The sequence below is a fragment of the Apium graveolens genome, chromosome 5 (assembly GCF_009905375.1).
Source record: "Apium graveolens cultivar Ventura chromosome 5, ASM990537v1, whole genome shotgun sequence".
NCBI classification, from domain to species: Eukaryota; Viridiplantae; Streptophyta; class Magnoliopsida; order Apiales; family Apiaceae; genus Apium; species Apium graveolens.
In genome coordinates this window covers 12,533,887-12,547,732 of record NC_133651.1, presented here as the reverse complement: position 1 = coordinate 12,547,732, position 13,846 = coordinate 12,533,887, and the positions used below count along the sequence as shown (strand labels likewise).

Sequence of the window (13,846 nt, the reverse complement as noted above, 5' to 3'; positions counted from 1 at the left end):
CCAAAGTATACTATCGTCAGTTATCTAAGGCTCGAGAGATGCGAGCCCTCAGCCAGACCAACACAAAGCTCGAGGCTAAAGTCAAGTCCCTTCAGAGTAAGGTCGCTGAGCACGGGCAAGAGAAAGTTACGCTGGTGAACAACTATAATCAGAAGATAGTTAATCTGAACGCTGCTCACGACAAGGCCCTAAGGGAGCAGAAGGAGGCTCATGACCTGGCTGCTGAGGCATGTAAGAAGGAGAAGGATGCCCTCGAGGAGAGGGTGCTTGAGCTGGAGGGATCAGTTTCTGCCCTGACCGAGGGCCATGAGGCCGCCCTCGCTGATGCTAGGAACCTGGGGGCCAGGAATTTCATGAAGTCTTTATGAAGAAGGTTCCTGACTTCGATTGGGCGGCTCTGGGTGCGAGCACAGCGAGGCATGCTGACAAGTTGAAGCTGGAGAGGGAGAGGGATGCCCAAATTGCTGAGGAGGCTAGGCTCGCGGCCGAGAAGGCCCAGGTCGCTGGTGAAAATCGTGAGGGAGCAGAGGCTGATAACCCTTAATGTAATTTTGATTAGAACTAGACTTTTGACTGGGTAAGCGGGCACCCCTCTCGCCTCGCGCTTGTATTTGAAATATTCTGCCTCGGGGCATAACTTATTTAACTTTTGTTTGTATAAAATGTCTAAGTTTTTTGTGCCCGCGTATGTCTTTACGGTGCTAGCTGTTTTTTTTTTTTTTTTTTTTACCATGCTTCTACTGACCAAAAAGTAATCATAACTCTGGCCGCTTATGGCGAGCGTTACCCCTTCACTACGAGCCCAATTTATTCAGCTCGTGTCATTTGTTCAATCAAACAACCATTGAAAGAGAATGCCAAGTGGAGCAAGCCCGCATCGACTCGCAGGTGTTGTAGGTGTGCTCGCACTAGGAGCTCGTATGTGTCTTCTCCTCGCATCATGCGACTTTGAGTATGTTTGATGGAGGGCTGGGCCCCCTGGGTCGCATTTATGGTTTTGAGGGCCAGGGTATGGGCTCGCATCGCGGGCCTATATCTCTATCCACATCTTTTATCTACTATGTGTTCGTATTTGCCTAAGCGGGCCGTGGCCCGGCTCGTTTCATGTTCTTGGCATCAAGCGGGTCGGGGCCCAGCTTGATTTAACATGTTAATAAAACAACTGTTCTGTCCTCGCATGGGTTCCCAAGGATGGGGTCCCCTGCTGGGTATTTAATCTATTAACAGAAGTTAAAATATCAAGTGCACAAATAGAGATCAATCGTTTATTCATAGATAATGGGAAGTGAAAGGAATACATGCTTGTGGTCTCAGGGAGGTACCTATATGGCACTACCCCCCGAGACTTAGGAATATTTGAAGATAATACTAAGTCTGAAAAGAATAATATTACTGATAATACTTGCGAAGGTGTTCCGCGTTCCAGGCTCTTGGGATCAGCTTGTCTTGCATATCATTGAGGTGGTAGGTTCCCTCCCAGAGCACCGATTTTATCTTATAAGGGCCTTCCCAATTTGCTCCCAAGACTCCGTGACTCACCACCTTGGTATTTGGCATGACCCGGCGCAGAACTAAATCTCCCACCTTGAAAGTTCGGGCTCGAACCTTACTGTTGTAATGCCTAGCTGTCCTCTGCTGATATGCCGCAATCCTGATCTGAGCCTCTTCTCGAGTTTCTTCGATCATATCCAAATAGAGCCGATGATTGACCTCGTTTGCCTCTGAGTCATAGTTGTCCCTTCGAAAAGATCCTGCTCCCACTTCAACGGGCACCATAGCTTCACACCCATACACCAGAGAGAAAGGGGTCTCTCCAGTTGTGGTTCGGGGTGTAGTGTTATAAGACCATAGGACCTGGGCGAGTTCTTCTGGCCATGCTCCTTTCTTCTCTTCAAGCTTTGCCTTTAAGGTATGCTTAATGATTTTATTAACAGCCTCTGTCTGCCCGTTACTCTGGGGGTGGCAGACTGCGCTAAAGCTCTTCTGAATCCCCAGCTGCTCACAAAACTCTCGCATCTCCTTGCTATCAAATTGTTTCCCATTGTCAGATATCAGCTTGTAAGGGATGCCATAGCGACATACAATAGCCCTGTATACAAACTCCCGGAGCTTTCTCGCTGTGATAGTGGCTAGGGGCTCGGCCTCTGCCCACTTAGTGAAATAGTCTACCGCAACTACCGCATACTTGACGCCTCCCCTGGCCTTCGGGAGTTCCCCAATCAGATCAATTCCCCACATGGAGAAGGGCCAGGGGCTCATGAGGGATGTGAGAGAGGCCACGGGGTTGTTGTAATAATTGGCATATCGCTGACACTTATCACAAGCTCGGGAGAATTCAAAGGCGTCTTTTTTCAGCGTTGGCCAGTAGTAGCCTTGACGGAGGATTTTCTGAGCTAGAGAGCTACCCCCCGAGTGATTGCCACAAATACCCTCGTGTACTTCCCTTAGGATGTAGTTGCATTCCTCCCCATGTATGCATTTCAGAAGAGGAACACTGAACCCCCTTCGGTATAGAATCTCGTCGTATATCACATAGCGGGCTGCTTTGTATTTTATTCTCCTTGCGTCGTTCTTTTCATCCGGAAGTGAACCTTCTCTTATGTATGCTAGAATAGATGTCATCCACATGGGGCCGAGCTCATTATTGAGGCTGCCCACCTCGTGCTCGGGCACACTAGGTTGCCTCTGTATATCAAGGGGCACGGTCCCTAGCAAAGTGCTCTCGCGGCGTGAACCGAGCTTAGCTAGCTCGTCCGCGCCTTCATTCTGCCCACGCGGGATTAGTTCCAGCCTCACCTCGTTGAATCTTGCGATTATCCTCTGTGCGCACTTCAGGTAAAGCTCTGTTCTCGGCCCCTTAGCTTGATACCCCCCATTTACCTGATAGACCACAATCATGGAGTCACTAAACACATTCAAATTCTCGACCTTCATTTCCAAAGCTAGCTTGAGACCGTTGATCAGGGCCTCATACTCGGCATCATTGTTGGTTGCATGAAAGGCCAGATGGGTCACATGTCTGATTTTGTGAGCCTCTGGGCTGATTAGCTCGATTCCAGCTCCTGCTCCATCACCGTTAGAGGCACCATCCACATATAGGCTCCACCATGGGGCACTATTTTGTCTCTCCAGTCCAACTTCTTCTGTGCTAGGTATAACAACAAGGGCTCCCGGCTCCATTTCTTGATGTGGGGGAAATTCTAGCACAAAGTCGGCCAGGGCTTGGCCTTTGATCGCAGTCCTTGGCTTATAATCCACCTCGAATTGGCCGAGCTCAACCGTCCACTTCAACATTCGACCAGAAGATTCTGGTCTATGCATCACTTGTCTGAGGGGGTAGAAGGTTCGCACTTCTATCTTATGTGCCTGAAAATATGGCCTGAGTTTTCGGGAGGCCAGAATCAGAGCATACGCTAGCTTTTCGAGGCTTGTGTATCGAGTCTCGGCATCGGCTAGCCTTTTACTCACATAATATACCGGGAGCTGGACACCATCCTCCTCTCGGACTAATACTGCACTTATTGCAAAGTCGGAGACGGCCAAGTATAGGATCAAAGTTTCTCCTGCTTTTGGGTTGGTCAACATGGGAGGGCTACTGAGATGCTTCTTTATGTTCTGAAAGGCTTCCTCACATTCTTCGGTCCACTTAAAGTTCCTCCCCACTCCTTTGATTGCTTTGAAGAACTCTTGGCATTTATCGGAGGATTTTGAGACGAAGCGGTTTAAGGCAGCCACTCGTCCTGTTAAGCTTTGAACATCCTTCACCCGTCGAGGGGATCTCATCTCAAGTAGTGCTTGTATCTTGGCTGGGTTGGCCTCAATGCCTCTATGGTTGACAATAAATCCCAAAAACTTCCCCGATTCAACCCCAAACACGCATTTTTGGGGGTTGAGTTTCATTTTGTACTCCCTTAGGATCTGGAACATTTCTGCCAGGTGGCGGACATGATCCCTCGCTTCTTTCGATTTCACCAGCATGTCGTCTACATAGGCCTCCATAGTCTTCCCCAATTGATGTTTGAACATCTTATTCACCAGCCTCTGATAGGTTGCCCCCGCATTAAGGAGCCCGAAGGGCATCCTGATGTAACAGTAAAGGCCCCGATCAGTAATAAAGGAGGTGTGCTCCTGATCTGGCCCATACATGGGGATTTGGTTATATCCCGAATAAGCATCCATAAAACTAAGCAGCGCGTGCCCAGCCGTGGAATCAACCAGCTGGTCGATTCGGGGTAGAGGAAAGCTGTCCTTCGGGCAAGCTTTGTTCAGGTCGGTGAAGTCTACACATGTCCTCCACTTGCCATTGGGCTTCTTGACAAGCACAGGGTTGGCCAGCCACACGGGGTAGAAGGCTTCTCTCACAAGTCCTGCCTCCATTAATCTATCCACTTCTTCTCTGAGGGCCTCTGCCCTCTCTCCACTAATCGGCCGTCTCTTTTGCCTAACCCCCTTCTTTTTCGGGTCCAAGTCGAGCCGGTGGCATATGTCATTTGGGTTTATCCCTATCATATCGGAGTGTGACCATGCAAAGACATCCAAATTCTCCCTTAGGAAGCGGGCTAGATCCTCTCTCAAGTCAGGACTTAGGTTAGAGCCTATTCTGAGTACCTTGGAGGGATTATTTGGGTCTACCAAGATCGGGATTGTGTCCTCTGCGGCCCCGGCCCTCTCGACCATTGAGGGCATTCTCGGGTCTAGATCTGCTCGAGCTTCGCTAGTTTTTTCCATTTCCGTGATTGCCAAACCTTCCGCATCCTTGAGCTCGGTTTGGTGAGCTTGGGTCGGGTTTATCAAGCGTTCAGAGGTCGCAGTTACAGTTCGAGTGATTCCGTCGGATGGGTCCATAGTGATTGTTGTTTCTTTGCGTGCCCACTTCCCTCTCCTAAGTGTTGCAGTGATTTGTTCTGGGCTCTCTTCTTCATCACTTGCTTCCTCTACAATCCCCTCTTGTATCAACATGATGGGCTGAGATGCTTCCATTAGTAAGGCCCCTGGGCGTGGTTCTACATGAATTCCCATGTGCTCGAAGTAGTTCTCGGGCAACTCCTCAATTGAAATCAAATTACAAGTCTCGTGGCCCTCAGGACGTATTCTTTTCCTGCCCTCTGCCTCTTCCATGGGGATGTCGCACTCACCTGCTTCAGCTACCTCCCTTGAGGCATTTCTTGACTCGGCCGCTTTGAGTGCCTGGTTGTAGCAGACCCTGGATTCGTATTGATAGCTCTTCAAGATGCCTACCCCCGTGGGGGTTGGGAATTTTATCGTCATATGATGGATCGAGGTCACCATCCTCATTGCCCTCATAAGGGTTCTGCCCACTATAACATTGTAGGCACAAGGCTGGTCTACGACTGTAAACATAGCGATCTGGGTGGCCACATGAGGCTCCTCTCCTATGGTCACCGGGAGCCGAATTGTCCCTTTCACTCCGATCGAGTCTCCCGTGAACCCGTACAGGTGCCCACCTGTTGAGGTTAATTCTCTATCCAATAATCCCAGTTTTTTGTAGGCATCATAAGTCAAAACATCAGCCGAGCTCCCGGTGTCCACCATTTCTCGGTGAACATTCACCGTCCCAATCTTCATTTTATGACTAGGGCATCGGTATGAGGGTAATGCACCCATTTTGCATCATTCTCTTTAAATACGATATCATCGACCTCCCTTTCAAAGAGCTCCGGGGGCCTTTGGCTTAGATGATTGACGTTGGTGAGCGGCTTGTCCTTTGCTTCCCGGGCATATCTGTCCATCGCCTTCCGGCTGTCTCCACCAATGTGAGACCCGCCTAGAATAATATGAATACTACCAGCCCGAGGGACCCTTTCTTTGTCTTCTGGGGGTGGAGGAGGGACGGTATGATAATCCGTCCTGTGTCTTCGAACCTCCTTGACCACCCACTCCGTAAGCTTCCCTTGTCTAATCAAAGTCTCGATCTCATCCTTTATTTGTCTACAATCAGCTGTATCGTGTCCGGTGGCCTCATGGTATGCACAATACTTCGAAGTGTCTCTTTTATTGTAGTCTGTGAGAGGAGTTGCCTTCCTGAATACCCCCTTCCCCACATATGTAGCATATATGTGGTCGATAGAGGCTACCAGAGGGGTGTGTGTCTGCCATTTGCTTGTATAAGGCCTCCCCGAATCTTTTGTGGTCTCTTTACCACGGGCAGACTTTTTCGGGCTCGAACTACGCCGATATGTCTTCCTCCTTTCGTCAGGGCTTGAGGATCGGTCCCTCTTGTCTCGATAGCTTTCGCTGATTTTCAGCTCTCTCATCAATTTCTCTACCCACTTGAAGGGTTCGGCTTGCTCATAGAACTCGGCCAAGGTCCTCGGCTCACTCGCTTGGAGGCTCTTCCAAAATTTCGATCCTTCTTTCAGCCCTGCTATTAAGAAATTTTTGATGGTCTCCTCACTGGCTCCTCTCACCTTGGGGACCTCGGCGTTGAACCGACGAAAGTATTCTGCCAAGGGCTCCCCCTCCCTTTGCTTGATGTTGGCTAACGTGGCCACAGGAGGCGAATAGTGGAGGGTTGACTGAAATTGTCTGACGAACAAGTCCTCCAATTGCCTCCACGTTCTTATGCTAGCCGGTCCCAACTTGGAGAACCATTGTTGGGCACTACCTCTGAGTGATGCCGCGAAGAGTCTGCAACGGTCATCTCCGGCACCTGATAGACTTCCATCTCAGTGTTAAATTGAATAAGGTACTCCGCCGGGTCGGCTTCGCCGTTGAATAGAAGGTCGGGGTTGTGCCTAAACACCCGAGGTAGGGGGGATGATCGGATAGCAGCCGTAAACGGAGAGGGGGCAGCCGAAGCAGGGGGCCCTCTCTTCTCTTGCTCCATCTCATCTAAGATCCTTCTCAGGTCCCCTTACTCTAACAACTTCTCCTTCTCTGTCACCTCCCGCATTACTCGAATGATGTGAGCCCTGAGGTCCGTTCGCGGCATTCCCCTCCTTCAGCTCGGTCCTGCGACTCCTCTTCACGATTGTATCTGCGTCTATGTCGCTCCTCCCTTCTGGGTGAGGTGTGTTGACGTCTTTCCGGAGGGGTCGTTGCCCGTTCCCTTTTCGAGCCTCTTTTATCCACGGGCTCTTTCTCTTCTCTCTCCTTCTTACTATTCTCCAATTTGAGCCTGAGGTCATGTTCGCTTAGTTTTCTACCCACTCGGTCTAGCACGCTAGTTGACCTTGCCTCAGATGAAGCTGGCTTCGGCCCCGATCTCGTAGAGATCTGGCTGCCCCGCTCATCATGGCCTCGGGGTATATCTTCCTTTTCGCGTGATGTTTCTTTCTTCTGTTTGGTCTCGGTTGCCACATCATCAAAATCATGGATCAGCTTCTTCTGAGGGCCTTTGCCCTTCCAGCTACGCTGTGAGACCTTGAGGCGGCGTGCCTTACGCTTGGCGTTCCGGACCGAGCTTCTTTCTACCTTTGACATTCGGGCGTTGATCTGATTCATCTGATCGGCCAGCCCTTCGAGATACGTCATCACAGCCTGCCCGTCCACGGTTGCAATTGGTGGAGGTGGTGCCTGATTCTCTGGGGGCGTGTGTTCGAAAGTAGGGTCCTTCTTGCCTCCGCTCCCTGGTGTCGTTGCTTGCTTGCTTTCTTTGGTCATCTTTCTCCCTAAGATGAACGCGACCCCTCCTTCTAGCGCCAAATGTTATAGGGAGAATTTCGTATAACAATGTTGTGGAGGTTAATGGGCGGAACAAAGATCAAGGACGGTGTTCGAGGGCGGAGGAAGGTTGTTTGGTGGTGGCTGAGCTTGTATGTGGACTCCTTAAGAAAGAATAGGGTTTGTTATTCTCTGTCAAGTGTCGACTCATCCCTCATACAAGTGCCTACGTACCCTATTTATAGGGATCAAGCCTCACGTAGTTCTTGGGGAACAAGTCACGTAGGCTAGGGTTAGGACTCTTCAGCCCGTGCAGCCCAAGCCCACGATAAAGTCAGGCCTTCAGCCAATTAGTCACGTAAATCTCGATCGGCTCCACACGCTTCCTACAATCTCGCGGCATCTCCGCAATCCTTCCCGTGATTGTAGGAACAACCCGTGTCGACCCCGAAATCTACGAGCAACTCAGTCATCTATGAGTCACTTTCCATGTTGCACACAAAGTCTTTCGATGCGGGCCGGCCCGGTCACCTCGGCCCGCACCGCCTTCAAACAATAAATATAATGTTACCTCTGTTTCTATAAAATGTGGGCTCATGAGCTCAGCCCGTGTGTGGGCAGCTAAGCCCACCTCGCATGAAGGCACCTGAGCCCACCTCGCGTGGGCACAACCGAGCTCAGCTCGCATATGAGAGCCCAAATGACAAATATGAGCTCACCTTACATGTGTGAGCCCAGCTCGCATGTCCTCACTTGAGCCCAGCTCTCATGTCATGAGCCCGCTCGCATGTAAACTCAGCTCGCATGTTACGAGCCCAGCCCGCATGTGAACCCAGCTCGCATGTTGCGAGCCCAGCCCGCATGTGCTGGCCCAAGTCATATAAATCCATGGTTCTAGCCCACACACAAGAGTCCAGCTATTTAGTGCACCCACAGGGACCTGTTTAGGGCCCATGGCCGAAAGCGGCATAACATATCCTATTTCAGTAATTAACTTCATAATTTCATCATTTCCAGCAATATCATCAAATACCTCAGTTTCATGATACTTGAGTGCGTTCCTAATAATGACACAAGTAATGATATCAAGTTCAATACCATCACCAATTGACTAAATGTAAAATTGTCCTTGCAGATATGATTCTAAATTGTTGAAGAGCGCAACTGAACGGTACTTGAGCCAAAAGTCCTAAATAACATAAACTTTGAAGGTGGGCGGTTTACAGGGCTTCCGGACTTTTTTAGGATACTTGAATAGATATTTCATTTTTTTGGCGTAGACGTTCGAAAAGTTCCAAAAATGACACAGAAGCCACTTCCTCCGGGGTTCAACCCCAGAGGCCCAGAAGAAGTGGCGTTCTGGGGTAATTATTATTTTTTTTGTTTTTTTTCTTTCCTCCCGGATTGAGTTGTACTTGGTTGAATTGTTTGTAAGTTTTAAGTGGGAAATATGTAATGAAGACCTAGTTTTGAGTCTTCATATTAAATTGAGAAAAAATTATTTTGGCGTAATTTTTTTTTGTTGGATAGTTCTGCAAGCCTATTTTTAGTACGCAATTTTTGTTTTTTTAAAAAAAAGTGTATGTATGACTTTTTGTACCCTAAAAAAGGGTACCTTGGTAGTCGGCAACGAAAATATTTCATGAAGACCTAATATTGAGTCCTAATACTCCCTCAGTCCCAATTTATCTGTCCAGTTTGACTTTTGCACGTATTTAAGGTGCATTGACCGCATAGTTTTTTTGATTATTTTTAAATTTTCTTTTTGTGAATAAAAATTTAAGATTTTAATATTTATTCAAAAAAAAAAATTTGAAAAATAATCAACGGAACTATGCGGTCAATGCACCTTAAATTACGTGCAAAAGTCAAACTGGACAGATAAAGTGGGACGGAGGGAGTATTAAACTGGAAAAAAAGCATTTTGGTGTAATTTTTTTTATTGGGGAGTCATGCAAGCCTATTTATAGTACGTAATTTTTGTTTTTAAAAAAATGTTTATATGACTTTTTGTGGCTTCAAAAAAGGGTACCTTGTGAGTCGGTAAAGAACGTTTTTATGAAAGGGTAGCTTGTTTTTTGTTGTTGTAATAGAAAATAATAACATCTTTTAGTAAAAGTAACAAGATGAAATCGACTTGTCAACTTTTAGAAGTCCGAATCTTCAGACAAATATGAAAAGTTAAAAGAAGTACTGTGTGTACGTAAGGAAATGCAGATTTCCTAAATTCACGGAGTAGGCACATGCAAATTTTGAAATGAAGGACAGAGGTGAATAATTTCATTTTAAAATTTATAGGGTCAATAATATCAATTATTTCTTGATAGTGGCAATGAAAACATTCAATGAAGACCTAATTTTGAGTCATAATATTAAATTAGGAAAAAAGCATTTTGGTGTATTTTTTTTTTATTGGGGTACCTTGCGAGTCGACAAAGAAATATTTTTATGAAAGGGTAGTTTGATTTATTTTTGCTGGAATAGAAAACCTATTTGTAGTACGTAAATTGTAATTTAATTTTAAATTTTGTTTTGGAATGTTTTAGTTTCATGGAATAGTGTATGATGGGGGAATATTTGTTGTTGACGAGGCCTTGTATTTGATATGAACTAATTTGCTGATAATGAATACTTGACTTGAAACACAAATTCTAGTACATAACATCAGTTACATAATAGAACACTATTGAAAAACTGCGTAGTTCGATATAGAATAATAAGATGATATATAAATAAAATGAGTACAATGCAATAATACAAATATTAAGAGCCAAGAATATATGAACCAGATCAGTCATCTGCATTATCAGAGTCATCATCATCGGAGTCATAATCATCTTCATTGATGTTCCAGGTATGGGACTCGATGAACGCCTTCATTCTCTACAATTCTCTCGTTGACTCCTCAAGCTCACGCTGCAACTCGCGGATTTCTGCAGAGCGGGGTACATTCTCTATGGTAATTTCTTCCCTAAGAATTTCAATGAGAAATACTGCACAGGGTTCCAGCGGCTCTTCGATCCAACGTTCATAAATGCAAGCACCGTCAGGACATTTGATAAATCGCCTTCCCGCATCACTACCCTTCCAGTAGTGCGCTACAACAGCTAATTTTTCACAAAAACAATAATCCAAATTTGGGAGTGAAGACATAATTACTTTTAACGAGTGTGACATTATGAGGCTGTAACTCTCTATTTATAAGTGATTTGGTAAAGAAGACATGAGGTACTTTGAAGGACAGTTCACGTGCTAAACATAGTATACAATTATAGTTCATATTCAAAACTTGATTGTGACTTGTCATTGTTGCTCTCACCTGCATTAGTTTTGAAAATTATGGAATCATTATCTGCTGTAAACTCTGTACATGCAATGACTTTACATACAAAGCCTTATCTCTTCCTCTTTATGTCATGTATAGGATTTGACGTGTCATGTACTGTTTGAAAGTGTTAATCCACTTTTCCTATTTCACTGTTACCTCAAATTATGAAAATGCTTGCATGTGGTTTCAACTGTTTACTAATACGAAACAGTAATTCCTAAATAACTGAAATGAGCACCCAATATTAATAATAATAATATTACAACAAAGAAAATACGACTAATATAGAGCCAGAAAGCATACATCCAAATAGGAAAATAAGGCCACTCAAATCAGAACACAATAATTCTTGTCAAGTTTGTTCATCAGACATGTAATCATCGGAAATGTAATCCTCATTCTGTAATAGTCTGTGTTGTTCTGCTTCCGTAAGCTCTCTACCGGAAGCACGAACTGAATCTTGTGCTAGTTCGAACATATAATAATGACTCCTACGCAACAACATTATGTTATTTTCCCGTCAAATAAGGGTGACGGATTTAACCACTTTTCACCTAAATTCAGACCAAGGAAGATTTCATGAGGCCGAGGATATATGGATAGAGAATGACGAAGCAGAACCCTTACACTCATCACAATAAGATCATGTGTAAGGCTTTCTGATTTTTCACGTCGAAATGCCCATTCTCGGCGTACACCGACAAAGTACTCTACTGGATCGCTTACCCTAAGACTACGGTAATCGTCATCTCTTTCACTTAGCAACCACTTCTATTTATGGACGATGACATCGTAGTACTGCTGCTGGATGTAATATGTGTGAGGGTGTATAATTTAATAGTGTAAGTAGTCGGGTGATAACGAAAAGTTAATAAGACTAACAGTTGTGGAACATAAATAATAAGATATAAAGGCTGTTAGTGTTGTTGATGTACGTGTCATTACTCCCACCATGTGAAATATGACAATAATTTATAGACCCTTTCCCGTAAGTACATAGTAGAAAGCACATGCAAGCAAATTAAATAATTGTGCAGGAGGAATACTGAAAAGGGCCATGTGATGTCAAATCATATTAATGAAATATAGAGGAAAGTATAACTATTTGATATGAGTTATCATTTTTTGCAGATGAAATCAATTAAAGTAATTGCATTGACGGTGGTCATGTTGTGATTGTGTTTCCATTTCACTTATTATGTTTTCGTTCATGTATTAGTTTATTTATTTTGTTTCATCCGTTTAACATTATTTGCAATGTGACAATTTTAATTTCTTAAAGTATGTACGTCTTGAATATTACTTAACAAACCCATGAAATGTAATACCGTGAATTGAAGTGACTAGATTGTGGGGTAAGAAAAATAACAAGTTTGAAAATGACGAGAACTAATAAAAATAAGTCTGAACTGAATATGTAATGAAAACATGGGAAACTAAAAATAATAAGTCTGCAAATATGAGAAACAGTACTGATCAGCCACAGAACCTCCAACCAATGTGGCATAGCCTCCCTTTCCTTTCACTGCTCTACGGGGCTGTTGTCTGAGCTGTATAGGAGGATCAGCTTCCTCATCATCATCATCCTGCGCCTCACTGTCACCCTTGACATTTGCATCCTGCATGATAAGGGGTGTATGCATCTCACGCCCCTGCTCATGATTCTGTGCGAAGGAATCACGTACTGACCAGGGGTCGAATCCCCTAGGCGGGGTCTGGAAAGAGAATACCCAACCACCTGTCTCGGGCGGGAAACTGTATGTAGGCTATGGAAAATCCTGAACCAGATGACCGTAATGAGTCTGAGTAGAATGGCCTAACTAGATCCAGTAGCCCAGGCACTACGAACAACATATGAGGCCTGAGTAGTGTGGCCCACAGTAGATGCACCGACATAAAGGCTGTGGCGCTGAGTGGGCTGGCCAAAAGTAGATTTACCTGCATCATGACTCTGAGTGCTCTGCCCCCAAGAAGACCCACCGGCATCATGCACCTGTGAACTGTGACCCCAAGTAGTCGTATGAGGATCTCCCTCTCTGATAAGTGGCATTTATACCACTTAGAACGTCTTATAATGGCTTGAATTGATGTATAATGGCTTGAATTGATGTCTTCAAATCAGGTATTTTGTGTATTGATGCATTTTTCTAGTGTTTTTGCATTTCAGGGTATAACTTGCGTAGTAGGAAGAATTCATCAGAAATAAGCATAGGGAAGTGTGTGGCATTGGTTGTGGAAAGTTGGGGGTAGAACATAGTAAAATCAGGAGCAGAATTCAGAATTTTCCAGAAAGTGCTTGGGCGCCCGCTCAGGATGCTGGGGCGGCCTCCTGGGAGCTTGGGCGCCCGCTCAGGAATCTGGGGCGGCCGCTCAGGGACGAAAATTTTAATGCTGAATTTTATAATCCTTATTCTGATAGACTTCCAAGACGTCTGATTCTTGTGGGCTTCTATATAAGTAGTTCTCAGAGACGTTTCACAGAGGGTAGTATCAAGCAAGGAGCAAGGAGAGAAGGAAGAAGACCGTTTTAGCACATCGTAACGAAGAAGAGGAAGCATATGTTTCTTGTGATTCTTTTATTCGTTGTATCAGTGGATGCTAGTTTTCTTTACTTTGAACCTTATTACTCTTGTGATGTACTCTGGTTTTAATAAGTTTTTATTAGTTTATATTGTGTATATCATGTTTTCATATGAACCCATGGTGACGATGAGTTCTATCTTGGGCTAATTGTGATCAAGGGGTCATAACGGATTTACATGGATTTCTTTAGTTAGTTGTTTAATACCTTAGTGTGTGATGATTGTATGATATCTAGCATAGGTTGTGCTTATTCGTCTTCTGTGCGTTCGCGAACATATAAGATAGTCTGTAATCTCATGTGAACGACGGTGG

General features: G+C 45.1%; 1 protein-coding gene across 1 annotated transcript; it reads right to left on the bottom strand.

The window, feature by feature from the left end:
- Positions 1-693: 693 nt before the first annotated feature.
- LOC141659819 (uncharacterized) lies at positions 694-5,268 on the bottom strand. Its single transcript, XM_074466746.1, has 4 exons — positions 4,298-5,268; positions 2,440-4,081; positions 1,540-1,896; positions 694-705 (listed from the first exon to the last, which is right to left on the bottom strand). The coding sequence occupies exons 1-4, from the start codon at positions 5,266-5,268 to the stop codon at positions 694-696; spliced, it is 2,982 nt and encodes a 993-aa protein (XP_074322847.1).
- Between the last annotated feature and the right edge of the window lie 8,578 nt (positions 5,269-13,846).